An 18,981-nucleotide genomic window follows, 5' to 3' on the forward strand; every position below is an offset into this window, starting at 1 on the left:
GGGTGTCCGCGGATCGGATCGGATCGGATATGGCCAAAATTTCGATCTGATCCGCACTAAAAACATCGGATCGGATCGGATCCAATATCCGCAGTTTTTAAGGTTGGATCCGATCCGCACATTTGCGGATCGGATCGGATATCGGATATATCCGCAAAACACAAAAATATTTTTAAAAGCTTATTTTTATTAAAAAAATATTAATAAAATTTATTTTTTCTATTCTTTTAAATATGTTTACTCTTAAAATAATATTAAACATACTTTTCTTGAATAATAAATTAAAATAATTTAACATATATGATAATTATTAGTTAAAATAAAACATAAAAAGAATATTTTACTTATTTATTTATTTATTTTTGCGGATACGCGGATATGCGGATCGGATATGCGGATACCAACACAAAATCCGCAATCCGATCCGATTAGTGTATGGATCTGATCCGATTCGATCCGAAAGCCTTGCGGATCGGATCCATATCCGCAATTTTCGGATCGGATTCGGATAAACACCGCGGATATGCGGATCGGATCCGATCCATGGACACCCCTAAAAAAAATAGTGATAGAAAAAATACGTAAAAAAATAAAAAAATACATAATTTATATGTATATTATGTAAATAATTTTTATTAAGTTTAAGTCCATTCAATTGATTTGATTAAAAAAAATTGAATGTACAGTGAGACCGAAACCATTAAAACCCAGCGACTTGAACAAATGTATGTTTGGCCGTCATTATTTTATTAAAAAATATCTTTTTTCAATAAAAAAATATTTTTTTATTTTTTAACGTGTTTGGCAAATTTCTAGTAGTAAAAGTAAAAGTACTAGTAAAATAAAAAAGATCTTTTTTAAAAAGCTGTAATTTATATCTTTTTTTAAAAGATCTTTTTTCTTAAAAAAAAGATATTTTTCGTGTAATAAATGAACAAAAAAGTACTTTTATATTATTATACCCAAATATAATTGATAGATAAAAAGATCTTTTTATATGAGATATCCAAATATAAAATTACTTATACTTCTCTATAAGATCTTTTAAAAAAAGATAACTCAAAAAAATATATTTTCTCAAAAGTTCACCCAAACAAGCCCAAACTGTTGAATTGATTTAAGGAGGGGTTTCATAAGGAAGAAATAAGTTTATATTCTAGATGAGGACTATAATAAACACGACCAAAAATTATAACCACAGCCAAATGGGTGTGCCTTAGCTTCACTACCTAACAAGACAAACCAATCGAATGTTGACACAACCAAAATACATTTAATAATTAAGAGTTTAAGACATGACATGAAATAAATACAGCAACAAAAGCCACTACTGTATGTGTTAATTAACTACTTAACTGGTTTTGACAAAAGGCTTTGTCTTACATGTAAATAAATCTTGCTCTATGCATCTACTAGTGGTGGAAGAAAAATTTAGACAAATTGTGGAGTTCACAATTAACGTAGGCATAAAAGAATAAGTACAAATAGAATTATTTAATAAAATAGTTTGGAGATAGCAATTTTTATTTATATTCACCAGTACTTTTAACCAGCATTATTGTATTTATATTAGTATTCTGCTGATGCATTAGATTTTCTTTTGGTTTTAATAAATTTGTTATTTAATTGTTAATCAAAATAATAAATTGTGTTAGTCTTATGCTCTCTTAATATTTAATATTGGCAATGATTACATTTTGAAATCAAGTTTATACCAAGTTAGAGGCCACCAACTCCAACTCCACTCCTTTCTATATTTTAATGTCTGACAAGTAATCCTAAATGCTCCACTAACCATCAAATTATATCTAATAGGCTTACATTATTGATAAACCTTTCTCATAGATTACTAACAATGTTAGCTTTTAGGGTCTTTCATTAGTATGTGCTTAATTTCAATTTAGATGTCATAATGGAGTATGAATCTTTCGGTGTTTTTTTTTTTTTATTCTCGAATTTTATAAATATTTACTGCATTAACTAATTTTACTTTAGTATATAACAACGAAGTATTTTCTTCCACTCTTTCATAAAATAATAGCAGCAATACTAATGGCCAACAATATATACATTCATTAAAATCGATAATAATAATAATAAGGGTAAAGTATATTTTTTATCCTTAAATTTTGACAAAAATTTTAAAAATATTCCTAAGTTTTATTTTGTTTCAATTTTATCCCAGAAGTTTTCGATTTACATCAAATATACTATTGACGGCTAATTTTTAAAAAAATTTAAGATCGATTCAACAACAATTTCATAAGAATAACCCTTCAACACAAGTAAATCAAGCATAATTTTCATGCATTATTGTTATATTAGTCTTAAATTTTTTGAAAATTTAGCCTCCGATAGTATATTTGATGCAAATCGAAAACTTTTGGGACAAAATTAAAGCAAAATAAAATTTAGGTATATTTTTAAAATTTTTACCAAATTTTGGAGACAAAAAATATACTTTACCCTAATAATAATAATAATAATAATAATAATAATAATAGACACATGCAATTTCTTTTTTCCTTCCTTTTCTTTTGGGGATTTTTAAAACTTCTTTTTCAATATCATTATACGATTCTACAACATATTATGTTCTGTTACTAAATATATTGATGTAGCGCATATTAATAGTATATTTCTCTCTCTCTTCTGATTCTTATTATTTATGAAAAGTATAATTTTAAATAATTATATTATTTAATATTTAATAATTAATTATAGTGTCAATAATCGTAATATTTTATATTATATTTTTTTAATAATTATAATAATTTTTTTATATTTCTATTATATATAGTATGATTTATTTACCGTTCATATAAGTTCTAGACAAGGTTTTTTGTTTTTTTTTTCTTCCTTAATTTTTTCGTACGATAGTAATATATTCTTCATTTTTTTTATCTAAATTGATCTTTTTTAAGGTATAAATTAAAATTTTGTCATTCTTTTATGAATTCAACCTTATTTTAATTCTTTTAATTATATAATAAATGTTTTTATTCAATTTTTTTTTTGTATTTATAGCAGAATTATCTTTTATCGCAATCATTTATAATATATCACATCTATCATGTTCCATCATGAGTTATTTTCGTTGATTTGGATGCTAACTATATAGATGTAAAAATTTAACACAATAGAAGAAGTAAATTTCATTTTTGAAGGATAATTGAATCTCCTTAAATACTATGACCAATTTAATAAAATGTGGATGAAGTTATTTTTTATAAGGGGAGCTGAATTTATCATTAAACTAAATGTGATTATTCTTGCCTTGTCACATTACATGAATAATAAATAATGAGGCTTATTTAACAAAAAGATGCCAATGAGTAATAGCTCAAATGACATAGTCTCCCCATATTCAATTAAGAAGTTACGGGTTCGAGTCTTTTATCTTTGGTAAAAAAAAATAAAAGTAAAAATAAAAAGATAGTTTGAATTTGCTGAATTCTATATATTTAACCTGGTCAAACTATTTCTATTAATTTTCATTACGAAAATAGTTCTAATATATATTTATTTAAGGTCTAAAATTGAATAACTTGGATATTATTTAAATAGTTTAATTCTAATATTATGATTTGATTAATTTAGTTTCAAAGATATTTGAAAGTTAATCTAACTCTAGTTAAGTCTATCTAATTTAGATATATAATATTTATTTTTTATTTTCATTTTTTTTTTACTATTTATGAGTTCATTTTATCAATGATATATCCAAATATTTGAGAAAAAAATATTGCTAATATGATAGTATCTCATATAATTTTAATATACTTTCAATCTATCAATAATTAAAAATTAAATTATTTAAAATAATAATAATATTTTTTGCCAATAATACTAAACGTGTATAAGAAAAAAATGCTTTAAATACGTATTCTACATAATATTTTACGTATATTAATATAATATATAATATCAATAACCAATATTATTTAATGAATGTGGATATTAATATATTGTTATGAGAAAGATAATATTTATATATTATTAAATTAAAATATGTATATTAATATTTTAAATTAATTAATGATAGAAAAAAATATATAATTATGTTATTTAGAGAAAGATAATATTTTAATTTAATATTAATTATACTAAATATAAATTGTATAAATTATACTATAATTTATATAATTATTTGTTTTTAAATTAGAGAATTAAATTATTATATCATTAATTAATATTTTATTTTATAATTTTAAAAATGTTATAATGAAATACATGTACTCAAATTAAGGGGTAAATATATTAATTCATTAAACATAACTTTTAAATTGAATTTTAAAAAATATATTAGTCCACTAAACATAATTAAAAACTTTCAAATATTTTCACAGGTGAAAATTTCATAATTAGTTTGTTTTAGATAGTTACTTTAAGATTTTATTTCTTGATGTATTAGGTATTATTTTACTTTTATTTTATTTGGATGCTCTTTATTATATCATTAATTAATAATTTTTTGTTAATCTTAAAAGTATTGTACTTATGAAAGAAATGCGTATATTAATATATGATTATGAGAAAAATAATATTTATATATTATTAAAGTTAAATTATATGCATTAATATTTTAAATCAATTAATAATAACAGCTTATATAATTATGTTATTAGGAGAAAAATAATACTTTAATTCATTACTAATTATACTAAGTGTAAATTATACCAATTATACTATAATTGTACGTAGTTATTTATTCTAAAATTAGATAATCAAAATACTATATCATTAATAAATAATTTATTTTCTAATTTTAAAACAATATAATTAAATGAATAGATTCTAATTAAGAGATAAATATATTAGTCTGATCTATTAGGCACACATAATTTTTAAATTGAATTTTGAGAATAGAATAATATTTTAAACTTATTTATTGTTGAAAATCTCGTGACAAGTTTGTTTTAGGTAGTTATTTTGAGATTTTGTTTCTTGATGTCTTTGGTATAATTTTATTTTAATACTTTTTATTATATTAATTAATAATTTTTTTTTAATCTTAAAAACACTATACTTACAGAAGGAATGTGCATACTAACATATGGTTATGAGAAAGACAATATTTATACATTATTAAGAGAAAATAATATTTTAATTTTTACTAATTATACTAATAGTAAATTATACAAATTATATTACAATTGTACATAACTATTTGCTCAAATTAAAGAATCAAATTACTATATCATTAATTAATAGTTTATTTTTTATTTTTAAAAATATTATAATTAAATACATAAACTCTAATTAAGAGTAAATGTATTAGTTTATTAATTAAATGATATATTAATTTGATTATTTATTTTAAAAACAAAAAATTCTAATAATGCATGATTGGTTTATAATATTAGTAATAATATATGATAGTTTTGTTCCGTATTAATGTTTTTTAACATTAATTTTATGTAATTAATTAAAATAATTATGCATTCATAGTAGAAAAAATAACAATAAGATTGGACACGAAAATACTTTTTTAAAATATTATTCACGTCAATTTTATTAGATATCTATTATTTGATTATTTCTATCAATATTAAAATGTCCAAAACCTGATTTACAGGAATATTAATTATCTATTTCAACTAAAACGTGATTCATATAAATTTAATAAAGAAAAAGTCTAGGATCAATAGTTTTATTAAAATTTGGCCAACATTTAACCAGTAAAAACAAAATGAATAATCTCACACCTTTAAATAAAATCTCATACCATTAATATTACCAATAATGATTAATTAATAGTTACAAATCACAAAATTTATTGACCTTCTAGTACTCTTTTTTATTAAATATTTAAATTATTAAATGTATAAAGCATGATTCACGCTACAATTAAATTGTTTATATTATGTAATTATAAACATTTTTCATAATTATAAATTAATCGTAAATATTTTTATAATTATAAATAAGATATGTGTATATTACACTTTAAATAAGATATAAATATTCGTAAATATAAAAAATTTAATTTCCTCCAAATTAAAAAAAAATGTTTACAGTATGATTTGTATTGATTTATAAAATAAAAATTGATATAATTTATTACCTTTTGAATCTTTTGAATCGAATTAGATCGAATTACCTATAAAATTTAGATGTAATATAATTTAAATTAAAAAATAATTTAAAATAATCATCAATAACTATCTCTTCTGTTATTGTGCACACACTCACAAACAGTTTCTATCTCTTTTAATTTTAAGGAAAATGTTTGGTAATAAAAAAAAATTAGTAGAAAATAGTCATAACTTGTCTTATTTACCATTCATTAATTGTTATGACAGTTAATTAATACTAAATAAAGTTTATTAATTATTATAACAATTAATTAATACTAAATAAAATAAGTTCTGACTATTTTTTTTATCTATCTAACATTACCAAAAATTTAAATCGTCCATATCCGGCAAGTATCTTATCTCTCTTCACTAATTTCAAATGTTGATTTGTAACTCGCACTAATGATTTAAAGAGTGGCACAATTTTCGCGCACCTTCTCATGGAACCTCATTAAGTAATAGCTCTTTTCTTTTATTTCTTCCTTTTTTTTTTTTAATTTAAATCGATCTGATTCGATCTATAATTTAATCCAACTCATAATAAATTATATCATTTTTTTTACCTTTTAATTATATCTAAAACATAAAAAAGTAGAATATAAAAATAGGTTATTAATATCTTTTTATTATTTTGAGAAAATTATATTTTTATATTTATAAATATTAATATCTCGTTTACAATATAATATACACATATCTCGTTTATACTATAAATGAATTTGGTTACTCAAAATTTTAAATATATTTTATTTGTACCCGAGATATCAATTTAAGAAAATATGACTTATCTCCTTTCCACAATGAACAAAAGATATATACGATTTAAAATATAAATAATCCCAAATTATATATATTAATAAATAAAATATTAAATTTATTTATTTATAAAAAAACATGTATTAATAACACATATATAATTGAATATTTTCATAATTAATTTTGTCCTACTAAAAGTTATATATAGTGTTATTTTATCATTTATGAGTCTAAATTTTAAAGTCAGAGTATTTTATTTAATTTTTTAATTTATTATTTTTTTTTGACTATTTTATAGAATAAGAATACATCTTTTGTTTTTTATCGAAGTCATTGAACATTTTAAGGTACAAATTATAATTTTTTTTATAATTTTATTGATGTAGGATTTGTGTGAGCTTCTAAAAAAAAGTGTTTTTTTCAAGTTTTTTTTCAAAAGATCTTATAGAAAATTAAAAGTAATTTTATGTATGCAAAAAGATCTTTTTATTTATCAATTATGTTTGGGTATAATAACCATATAAAAATACTTTTTTTTTATTTATTAGGTGAAAAATATCTTTTTTATTTAAAAAAAAGATGTAAATTATAGCTTCTCAAAAAAGATATTTTTTTTTTACTAAAAATTTACTAAATTTAATAAAAAAAACATCTTTTTTTATCAATTTAATAGCGTCTAAACAAGTACGTAATCATTTTTTTTTTATAATTTGATTATTATTCTTACTAAATTGTTTTTTAATCTAATCTTACCGTGTAATTATCCTTTGTCATAATTATTTATAATGCATTACATTCATTAAATATTACTTCGAATTGTATTAATTGATCTAAATTCTAAAATATATGTTTAAATATAAAATATACATTAAAAATAAAATAAATATTATATATACGAACTGATTTGATAATTAATTTTTAATATTTGTATAGTATTTTAGATATATTACTCTATATATTTATGGGAGTGGATTTTTTTCGGTGAAAAAAAAAAACTGGATATTGTCAAGTATCTAACCTTTTATTGTTTTTTCTCTTTTATTTAATTTTAGTCTCACTTAAAGAATTAAAAATAAAAGATCACATTTTATTCCATGAAGAGAATTCATTTCCTACATTTATTTCAACTTTTGTCTCTAGGCAAACACAGTCCCAGTAATTAATTAATAATCTTTTGTTGGAAAACGACATTCTTAACGAGGTGATCCTATATATATATTTGAACCGAGTCCATATTCATCATGGAGTCCAACTTCAACATTATGGTATCATTAGAAGAAGAGAATGAGACTGTGAAGCAGAGAATCACACAAGGGATGCCACTCCTCACTCCATACAACATGGGAAGATTCAATCTCTCTCACAGGTATAAACTAATTAAGTTATATTAATTACCACGTTGAATGATTGATAATCATGTTATTATGTTCTGATCTGTTTACTGTTTCTTTTGTGAACACTCCAAAGCAAAGGCAATTTCAAATTTATGGAGAGCAATTATTTTCATAGTTCCCCTGCCCAGATGCAGTTATTAATCTTTATTCTGTGATTATTTAATATTTATATATGTATGTAGGGTAGTTTTAGCACCATTAACAAGAACAAGGTCCTACAACTTTGTGGCTCAGCCGCATGCTGCTCTTTATTATTCTCAAAGAACGACGAAAGATGGCTTTTTGATTGGAGAAGCTTCGGGAATATCAGAAACTGCGCAAGGGTAATCTTTCATTTCTCTTACTTGTTACAAATTCTTTATATATACCTCATTTTTTGTTGATATAAAAAGTTTGTTGATATTCTTTTTGTTTAGATATTTTAAATCTTTTGTTATTCAGGTCTCGTTTATGAATAAAATGGTACCAAAATGATTTTTTCTTTTTTTTTTTTCTTTTTGGTATGTCGTCTGTTTCAATGTTCCAACGTTAACCCATTGTACATAAATTTCACTTAACTGCAATCATCTATTTTTCTTTTCCTGAAAAATTACTCACTACATTAGTGTTTGGAGAAAATAATACTCTCCTTTTTTATCTATAAAATCTATTTCTTTACGAAATTAAAATAACATATTTTTTAATTCATTGATTGAAATATTGTTTAATAATTATTATAATTATTTATATATATATTTACGTACTTACGGGTGAAGCTAACAGGTGCTAAAAAAAATTATTTTTTGGATTATAACGTTCGTATCGCTCTTCAGCAAATTACTAGATAAATCGTTGACAAGAAAAATTATTGGTGTAGGCGTGTAGCACTTCTAAACACAATTATCTCGTCACATAATTAAATACTTTTCAAAATATAATAATTCCTTATTCAAGATTTCACAATCTGTATAAAGTAGGACACTTCGTTTTCGTTGAGTTGTCGTGTCTGCGTGTAGGACACATTTCAGACACGACACTCATCGACATTCGTCTGATACGCGTATCTACTGTGTCCAACTGTGTCTTGATAAAAAATAAAAAATTTATCTCCAGGCATATCTAGACACACCTAAATATCATCACGTATCAGCGTGTCCTGTCTTATTCTTAACATATATTTTTAAAATAAATTTAGATATAGTATATATTATTATTTATTAAAATAAAAATATTTTAAATACTTAATATAATTAAAATAAGACATTAAAAATAATTAAAAATTTTAATTTATATTTTAATATCAATAAAATATTAAAATATCATTACGATTTATCTAAAAAATACTTTATATTTTATATGTATGCGTGTCCCGTGTCATGTAAGATTTTAAAATTCGCGTGTCGACGTGTCCCGTGTCGTGTCGTGTCTCGTGTCCGTGTCAATGTTTATGCATCATAGCACAATCTCTATAAAATAATCGACTAAAAGGTCATAAAATTTAATTTTAGAATCACTTTTCTAAATATTTCAGAGTTATGTTTAAAATTTATAAATATTTTTGTAAAAAATGCATAACCAAAAGTGCATAAATATACTTAAATTTATTCAAACAGCATCTTATGCAAGTTACTCTAATTAAGTTGATGTACTTTAAAAATTATTCTGAACTTCTATAAAAAGAGATTCAATATTCACTGATTACTTTATAATTTATTCAAAATATTGTACTAATTTTCAAATACCCTAAATTTCATTAAAATAATTAAATTAGACACGATTCTTCCGTTTTTAAAATAAAACATTTTTCTTTCAATTAGAGTTATATTTTTTCTAAAACTGTCTTTCAATTTAAACTCTTTATTACAAACCAATTATTTTTCTTCAAATACCAAACTCAATTAATTTTAATAAAATTCATATATTTTAAAATAAATATATATAATTTTATTCATTAAATTTTCTCAAAAGCCAAGTCTCAGCTCTTTTTTATTCGAAACCTCGGTTTAAAATATTCATCCTACATAACTCAGTAACATACTGTAATATAACTCATATTTTAGCCAATTATTCAACAACATCTCAATTTTTAATTCCTCAACATGGCGAAATCATAACAACAATTTCAACAGCAATTCAATTAAAATTTTAACAGCCAACACTCATATATTTGAACAACAGACATCAACAATAACAATCCAATCACATATATTAATTAATTCATAATTTTAATCGATTAAAGAGTGAAACCCTACTTGTATAAAGCGCTTAATACACACAAGATACCAGAAGAAATTTTTGATCGGTCAAACAAAACGACGTCAAAAATTAGGTGGTTCCTCCCTCTTTTCGTGAAACACCAGATTGGTAGCCATATATATGAAGGGCGAACTGAGTATCGCAGAGTAATGGTGCATTATGCCCAATGCGGAACTCATGGAGAAGATAAAGTAATCACTGGCCTTCTCGAATTGCTTGGCTCATTGCTCTGTACTCGGCTTCAAAGGAAGAGCAAGAGACGGTAGTTTGTTTGCTTAGTGAACAATGAGTAGTTGTGTTTGAGAGTTGGCGTCACTAAATATAATAAACATGTAGTTATAGATGTTATGATATATAAATTTATGAATATTAAGTTAAATAAAACAACTTTATACTCTTGTCTCTCTAACGTTATTCTAATTTTCATTAGTATTTTTATATTTTGACATTGGTTTTCGGCCTGAGTTGTCACCAAAGAAAAATCTCACTGTTATGGTTAAGACCAAAGATTTTTTTTGTAGTTTGAAGAATTTGTGTTATGCAATTTGTAACACAGACTAAAATAAGAAATTTATTTGCATCTTATATATTCTTTTCTTTTTCTTTTATTAACAAATAACAATAGTACTATCCAAGTCCTATTTAACATATATAGACCCCATCTTGGTTTGCTACATGGATTGGCTAGATTCTCCTTTTATTTATTAACTAGTGATTAATTTAATTTTAATTAGCTGTCAATAAAAGGTCACAGTTAAAATTTAAATAGATAATGTCTACATAAATCTCATGATCTTATTTATATATATAAAAGGTACCCAAATACTCCCGGCATTTGGACAAGAGAGCAGGTGGAAGCATGGAAACCAATAGTGAAAGCCGTTCATGAGAAAGGAGGAATATTCTTTTGCCAACTATGGCATGCTGGAAGAGTCTCCAATTATGGTAATAAAAAAAATATGATTAAAGTGACAAATAAATCTTAAAAAATTTATATTTTAAAAAGATTAATTTTAAAAAAATACCAATAAAATCATCTATGATAATAAATATAAATAAATTAGTTTAAATTAAGATTTTTTACGTTAATCATAGGAATTAATTTAGAGATAATGTACTTATATATGTGATCGTGAAAAATTTTATTAGTACTTTTCTTTTAAAAATTAATTTGTTCAAAATATAAATTGTGAGGATTTATTTATCACTTTGCTCTAAAAAAATAATGCTTAATTGGTTTTATATTCTCCCTATCAATTTTAATCAAGTATTATGTTATTAAATTGAGTTAATAGTCAAAATAATATTAAAAAGTTATGTGTTTATCAATTTAATCATTCAAATTAGGCATTTTGTTAATTATATTCTAGCGTACCACAAAAATTAATTATGCAAGTATATTTTTTAGAAATTAATTTAAAATATTTAATCTTTAAGTAGAGGAACTAAATTGAAGCATAGTTAGTTTTTTAAAAATTATTTTGATTATTTTGACTATTATTTTTAAAATGTTTTATATTTTTAACGTTTGTGATTTTTTTAAAAAATATTTCCAACGTTTGATTGTATTTAATTTTGTTTCTAACATTTTTAGTTTGTATCAAAATTATCTTTAAATATTAACTCTATTTGGAATATTGAGAATAAAATTGAAAATATTTAAAAATAATTTTAAAATAAATCAAAAATATTAAAAATTAAACAAAATTAAATGAATAAAAAACATTAGAAATATAAAGCCGATTCCTTATATATTAATAATTGATATCACAAACTCCATGCAATTGATAAATTTAAACAATATATAATAGGTTACCAGCCAAATGGGGAGGCCCCAATTTCATGCACAGACAAAGCTATTCAAAAGGAGGGATTCAGCAGGTACCCACCTCCTCGCCGCCTTAGAACTGATGAGATCCCTCACATTGTCAATCACTTCGTAGTGGCAGCCAGAAATGCCATGGAAGCTGGTAACCTTATTAATGTCCTCACAATTTTATTTTTATTTGTTATTTTATCCAAAGAATGATACAAATATGTTTTAAACTTTTTCATATATACAGTAACCATATTAATACTAGAATAACTTCAAATAAATGTTCTCGCATCAGAAAAAAAAAATTATTGCTGTAAGTTTTTAAAAAATTAAGGTAAGATTAGAGTTTATATCTTAAAAATTTTATATTAATCTAAAATCATTTTTAAAATATTTTTATATATTTAAAAATTAACATAATATATTTGATCAAATATACATAAACAGTTATTCAACTACATGCATGGTTATTAACAAAAAGACACAAAGGTGCAGGTTTTGACGGGGTAGAGATACATGGAGCGAATGGGTACTTGCTTGATCAGTTTTTAAAGGACAAAGTCAACGACAGAGATGACGAGTACGGAGGAACCTTAGAAAATCGTTGTCGGTTCCCACTGCAAGTGGCGGAGGAAGTAGCCAAAGAGATCGGAGCTGACAAGGTTGGTTTTAGGCTCTCCCCATTTTCAGATTACTGTGACTGTGGGGACTCTGACCCACTAGCATTGGGCATCCACATGGCCAAGTCACTGGGCCAATTGGACGTACTTTATTGCCACGTCATTGAGCCCAGGATGGTCACAATGCTTGAAAAGTCTGACACCGCAAAGGAGTCCCTTTTGCCCATTAGAAAGGCTTTCAACGGAACCTTCATTGTTGCTGGTGGCTACAATAGGAGTGATGGGAACAAGGTCTTAGCAAGTGGCGGTGCTGATTTGGTGGCGTATGGACGCCTCTTCTTGGCAAACCCTGATTTGCCAAAGAGGTTTGAATTGGATGCTGAGTTGAATAAGGCTAATAGAAGCACTTTCTACACCCATGATCCTGTGGTTGGATACACTGACTATCCATTTCTTGAAGATCATCAACCAAACGGAAAGTAGATGTTAATTACAATTGTTAAAGGATGGGATTCGGAATTGGGCAAAAAATGTATCTGCTAGTTTGGGTTACTAAGAGCATGTATCAATTTTATGTTTTGTCAATATTATGCTATGGATAATAAAGTAGGTTCATGGGGGAAGTGAAGAAATGTAGCGACTTCGGATCCTACAAGTGTTATTTGCGTGGAAACTCCCAGTAATAAGAATCTATTGTTCCCTTGTTAAAACCAATTAAGAAACTTATGTATCATTATTCTAAGACCGCGATTGGCCAGAAAACAACATAATTCAATCTATAAGTAGGTGTGCTTGGTGGAAGGTAAGAACCAAATATTCCAAGTCAACCGACAAGATCGAGTTACTGACAACACGAACGACGAAAGGTTGAACCAGGTATAGATCAAATAGTAAAACCAAAGTCAACTTTTCGCATGCATGGATAAGGCACTAAAATATCCTTATGTAACAAGACGCGAAGGCATGGCTTCAACAAGAGAAATTAACAAAATTGTTGTCGGACATCATACCTACAACGATCATATCCAGTTCAGAAAGTCAACGCTGAAGTAGAATGCTTACGAAGAAAAGGTTAGTGAGAAAAATTCAACACATATATACAACCAAGAAAATACAGCATGACGGAAAGGATAAGCCAATTATATTGATACAAACGTAAGTAGATTTCATCATGAAAAGATACAATCTCTCTAAAAGAGATAAACACCCCTTAACTAAATAGTTGAATCCAAAGGTACAAATAAAGATGGGCTCCCTTTTGTAGCTATTTCATTTTCTGAAAAGGCAAAACAAATTTACTGAGGGAGCAGGAATACGTTTTCTGGAAGAACGAAACATGTTTATCAGCAAGTGATGAGACCCATCTACAGAAGACGATCAATCACCAAAACAACCTAGGATAGATACTACTCTCAGTCCAGCTCCTACTCATCATCGTCTTCCTGCACAGATAAAAAGCACCAATAAGCAACTAAGAATATATAGATATATGGAAATATGAAATGCTGATACAACAATAGTCAAATTCTTAAACAAACCTCGCCGCTTCCATCCTCATCATCATCTTCATCATTGACCTCGGATATTGACTTGTCTGATTCCTCTTCATCTCCACCAGTAGGACCTTCAGCCTGACAACAATGACAAAATGATGAGAAACTATCGTGGTACATGTTAGATAGGATACCAATAGATTTGCAACCCCACCTGTTTTTTGTTGTAGGCTCTCATGTTCTTCTCATAGTCCTGCTTTCGTTTCTCTGACTTTGCCACATAAGGTGCTTTTTCCTTTACAAACCAAACATCCTTTCATTGATAAGAAATAACAACAGAATCTTAATTTACGCAACCAAACAGCCTATACGGAGCCACTTACAGCATCAGACATTTGTTTCCATTTAGCTCCAGCAGCCTTGCCCACCTGAAAAACACACCAAGGCAATTTTAAGTGATACTCCAACAAACACCCACGAAAGCATGATGCAACTAAAACCAATTTCGATTAACCATATTAAATATCCTTACAGCAGATACTGCTTTGTTTTCAGGATGATCCTTGTTGAACTGTTTCCTAAATTCTTCCCTTCAATAATTACGCAAATTTCAGAAATAGCAGTAGAAAAATTATACAGCAGAAAACAATAAAACAAAGGAATAACTATCATCTGTCCTCTGTAATTGGTAGTATAGTAATACGAAGCTTCAGCAAGCAAAAACTACGTCTACCATACTTTAGAAACAGAGTTTAACGTTTTAAAACAATAACGATTATTGAAAAAAATCTAAAGTGAAGGATAACAAAGAATTAATTAATTACCGTGGTGTGTGGGTAAAAAGTTTTGAGGTGAACAATATTCGGTGGAAAGGGAAGAGCGCATCGGAAATCAAATGCATCGTAGCGTTAAATAAAATATATATAATTACATGAAAACGAAGAAAGCACTCGGTGGCCTCTTTGGCTTGTTAGGGTCTTTGGCGGCTTTTCCCTTGCCGGTTTTCCTACCGCCCTTCGTGGCCGGAGTTCCTTTCTTATTCACGGCAAGCCTGACAACAATAACACCACACAAAAATCACCAAATACACACAGAACAACTAAACCTAAATATCCAACACTTCAAAATTCAGATCAAATCGCTATCAGCGCAATTTTCAGATCTCAGATCTGGAAAAACCTGAACCCTAATTATTTCGTCCAGTTTTCGCTAAAAGACGAGTCAGATCAAAAAGGAAAACAGAGTAATTGAAACCGGATCGAAAGTTAATGAAACTTACTTGGCATCGCCTCTCTTGGATTCGGCTTTGGACTTTGCACCTTTCATGACGGGAGCTGCAATTAACACAATCAGGTTAGTTTTCTGAGCGTAAAATCGAAGGAAACGACTAAAATCACGAGAAATTGGCGAAAATTGAAGAGAAATACGGACCAGAAGGTGGAAAATGGGGTTGAGAAGGTAGGGTTTGGGAGAGATAGCGAGAGAGAGGAAAAGGAAGAGAGAGAGAAATAAGGGGTGTTCGTTAGTTTGCACTATGACATACGGAAAAAATGCGAGGAAATATTAAGGCCCTTTGGGAAATTGAAATTCAATTGCGAACGAAATGAAATCCAAAGGGGAAAAGGAGAGAGCGAAGGGAGGGGCAGGGGTTTAGGCGGGATTTTAAATTTATTTGCCATGTCATTGATCCGTGCGCTACTTGTGTGTTGGCTGCGTTATTCGTAAGCTTATGCCAAACCAAACCATTTTGTGTTTTCTGTGTGTTTTCTTCATCGCCGTTTGTGTCCCGCCGATCATCTTTGCACTATTGTTCCCTTCTTTAAAAAAATATATTTTTTCTTTGGTTGGGCCAGGCTTCTTCAGACCTGCAAAGCCCATATCTAGTTAGTTAAACACCTTACCTGATTATCTCTATTGGGCTACCAAAAATCTCTATAATGCTTCTGCTGCGGTCCATTCATGGATGAATTCTTTGGTACCGAGAAATCTTACCGAATAAAAAGAATTTTAAATTGTTCTAAGATGCAATGACAAATTTTCAAATCTTATACGATTAAATGGTTAAATTAGTCTTTGAAAGATTATTTATTTTTTAAATTAATTTTTGAAAATTTTTTTAATTAAATTCATCTTTTAGAACTTGTTTGAAAACCATTTAACATAAGAAAAGAAATCTATTTCCTTTAAGAAAAGAATTGATTTCTATTTGAAATTCAATTTCATGATTTGGAATAACTATAATATATTAATGGAATAGAATTCAAGTTTAAAGAGTGTGAGAGTTGATTTGGAAATCAGACCCCCTTTTTGGTCGGATTTACAAATGAAGGAAAAATAGAAATTGGAATTCTCAAAGAAATTCAAATAATTCATTTTTAGTTGTTCCAAAGCAAGAACCAGAATTCAACTCTTGAGTAAATTCTAATTCCTAGCATTTCAAACAGGCTCTTAAAGAATTTAAATTAGTTATATTAGTCCTTTCGTCACTTTCATTGCTAACAGTGTCAAAATTTGTTGACGTGGTATGTTAAGTAATCACAACATACACTTATTAGTCCTAATTAACTATTAACATAATTAATTTATAAAATTAGACCAAATCAATCTCAAATTGAGATATTCTAATATCTCAAGTTGTCCTCTCAATTAGGTTTTAATTTGATCTAAATTTATTATGTTAATAGTCAATTAACACTTCTAGGAGTGTATTGTGGTGTTACTTAATGTGCCATATTAGCAAATTTTGTCACTATCAACAAAAAAATTGACGGAATGACTAACATGACTAATTTAAAATCTTTAAGAGACGAATTTGATTAAAAAAATTCTTTCGAAGATCAATTTAAAAAACGAGTGATTTTTTAAGGATTACTTTGACCATTTACTCCTTATCTAATCTAATACTACATAGGTCCGTTTGAAAAATTTCAAAAGATTTTTTTTTTTTGGACTTTTAACCTATGAAAAGTCATATTAATAATATTTGGTATCGTTTTTTAGATATATTTTTAACTTCCCAAAAAGTTGTTTAACAGCTTTTGAAGAAATAAAAAAAATTGACTTCTCTCCGTCTCAAAAACTATTTTATCACTCTTATTTATTACATAACTTTAAAATAAATACTTATATGATAACTTTTTTAAATATAAAATAACTCCTTATGTTTTAAACTCTTATTTCACTATGTGGCTTGGGCTTCATAATGCTCTCTCGACAGAGGCTTTCCAATTTAAGAGGCATCTAGTTAGTTCGGATTTGTGCCAAAGATGCAATGCGGCTCAGGAAATAATTAAATATTGTCTGCGAAACTGTGTTAAATCCAAGAGCCTTTTGCAAATATTAGACCCTCGCTTTATTGACTTGTTTGAATGCACCTCTATTGAGACTTGGTTTAGAAAGATTGTGCCTAGTAATGAGATTCTTTTTGGGTCTAGAGTGTGGTGGTTGTGGAGACATAGGTGTAATGATATTCTCAATGTTGGGAATATTTGGACGGATCACAAAGTGGTTGCCCTTATCGGAAGCATTGTCATATACCTGAGACTTTATATGCATCGGTGTTTGATAAACCCATATTTTATGATATATTTTGTGCCTAATTTAAGTGATTTATTCAGTCCTTCACCCACTTATTCATGTTAATTGCATGGTTTTACTTTCCTTTCCTTATTATGTGATGTATGTGAAAAACATGTTTCCTATGCTTTAAAAGTAATTATTTTAATTACCCTTTATTTCCATTCGATGCCGTGATTTGTGTATTGAGTAGTTTCAGATCTTCTAAGGCAGGAATGACTTAAAGGATGGAAAGGAAACATACAAAAATGGAAGGAAAGCATAAAACGGAGTTTTTGAAGAAACTGGCAGTGACGCGATCACATGGACGACGCGACCGCATGCCAGCGCGAAATGGTAGTGACGCGACCGCGTGACTGACGCGGACGCATGATTGAAGCGACCGCGTGGTAAGAAAAACTCCAATTGACGCGACCGCGTGACCCACGCGGACGCGTGATAGAGGCCACGCACCAGAAATTACAGAAAACGCTCCCAGTGATTTCTGAAGCCCTTTTTGGCCCAAATCCAAGTCCAGAAGGCACAGATCAGAGGTTATGAAGTGGGGGAATGCATCCATTCAGAAGGGAGTCTCCAATTTAGTTACTTTTCATGATTTAGATTTAATTTTGAGAGAGGTTCTCTCCTCTCTCTTTAGGATTAGGATTTAGATTTAGGCTTTTATTCGCTTTCAGGATTATCTTTTTATCAGGTTCAACATTCCTTTTTAATTACTTGCTTACCTTAATTTATGAATTCTTCCATGTAACAGATTGTTCTTTTGAATTAATGTTATTTGAGGTATTTCAGTTTATTATTGCTCTCTTCTATTTACGTTACTGTTGCTTCCAATCTGAAGACATTTTTATTCCAGTAGATTTACTTTTCTCCTTTTGGTCTTGGCTAAGAAATTAGTAACTTAGGAGCTATCAAACTCAACATGATTGATAGTTGTTATCTTTGCTAATTGAATTGAACTTCAATAATCCCAATCTTTCCTTAGGAATTAACTAGGATTTGAAGATCAAACTA

General features: G+C 27.1%; 2 protein-coding genes across 4 annotated transcripts; one reads left to right on the forward strand and one right to left on the reverse strand.

Annotated features, from left to right (window-relative positions):
• Window positions 1–8,083: 8,083 nt before the first annotated feature.
• On the forward strand, window positions 8,084–13,486 carry LOC112764403 (putative 12-oxophytodienoate reductase-like protein 1). 2 transcript variants are annotated; one of them, XM_025809973.3, is made up of 5 exons: window positions 8,084–8,202; window positions 8,413–8,553; window positions 11,280–11,410; window positions 12,277–12,435; window positions 12,777–13,486. In XM_025809973.3, exons 1-5 carry the CDS (start codon window positions 8,099–8,101, stop codon window positions 13,382–13,384), a joined length of 1,143 nt encoding a protein of 380 aa, XP_025665758.2. In that variant the 5' UTR covers window positions 8,084–8,098; the 3' UTR covers window positions 13,385–13,486. The 2 variants fall into 2 exon arrangements, with proteins under 2 accessions (XP_025665758.2, XP_072078188.1); XM_072222087.1 differs by having other exon boundaries at window positions 8,089–8,202; window positions 12,771–13,486.
• A 534-nt stretch (window positions 13,487–14,020) lies between these two features.
• Window positions 14,021–16,172, reverse strand: LOC112764405 (HMG1/2-like protein). Of its 2 annotated transcripts, none has more exons than XM_025809974.2 (8): window positions 15,826–16,172; window positions 15,674–15,728; window positions 15,326–15,445; window positions 14,927–14,984; window positions 14,778–14,822; window positions 14,609–14,689; window positions 14,440–14,532; window positions 14,021–14,343 (listed from the first exon to the last, which is right to left on the reverse strand). In XM_025809974.2, exons 2-8 carry the CDS (start codon window positions 15,718–15,720, stop codon window positions 14,326–14,328), a joined length of 462 nt encoding a protein of 153 aa, XP_025665759.1. In that variant the 5' UTR covers window positions 15,721–15,728; window positions 15,826–16,172; the 3' UTR covers window positions 14,021–14,325. The 2 variants fall into 2 exon arrangements, with proteins under 2 accessions (XP_025665759.1, XP_025665760.1); XM_025809975.3 differs by having other exon boundaries at window positions 15,219–15,445; window positions 15,826–16,086.
• Between the last annotated feature and the right edge of the window lie 2,809 nt (window positions 16,173–18,981).

Source organism: Arachis hypogaea, chromosome 17 (assembly GCF_003086295.3).
Source record: "Arachis hypogaea cultivar Tifrunner chromosome 17, arahy.Tifrunner.gnm2.J5K5, whole genome shotgun sequence".
Taxonomy (NCBI): domain Eukaryota; kingdom Viridiplantae; phylum Streptophyta; class Magnoliopsida; order Fabales; family Fabaceae; genus Arachis; species Arachis hypogaea.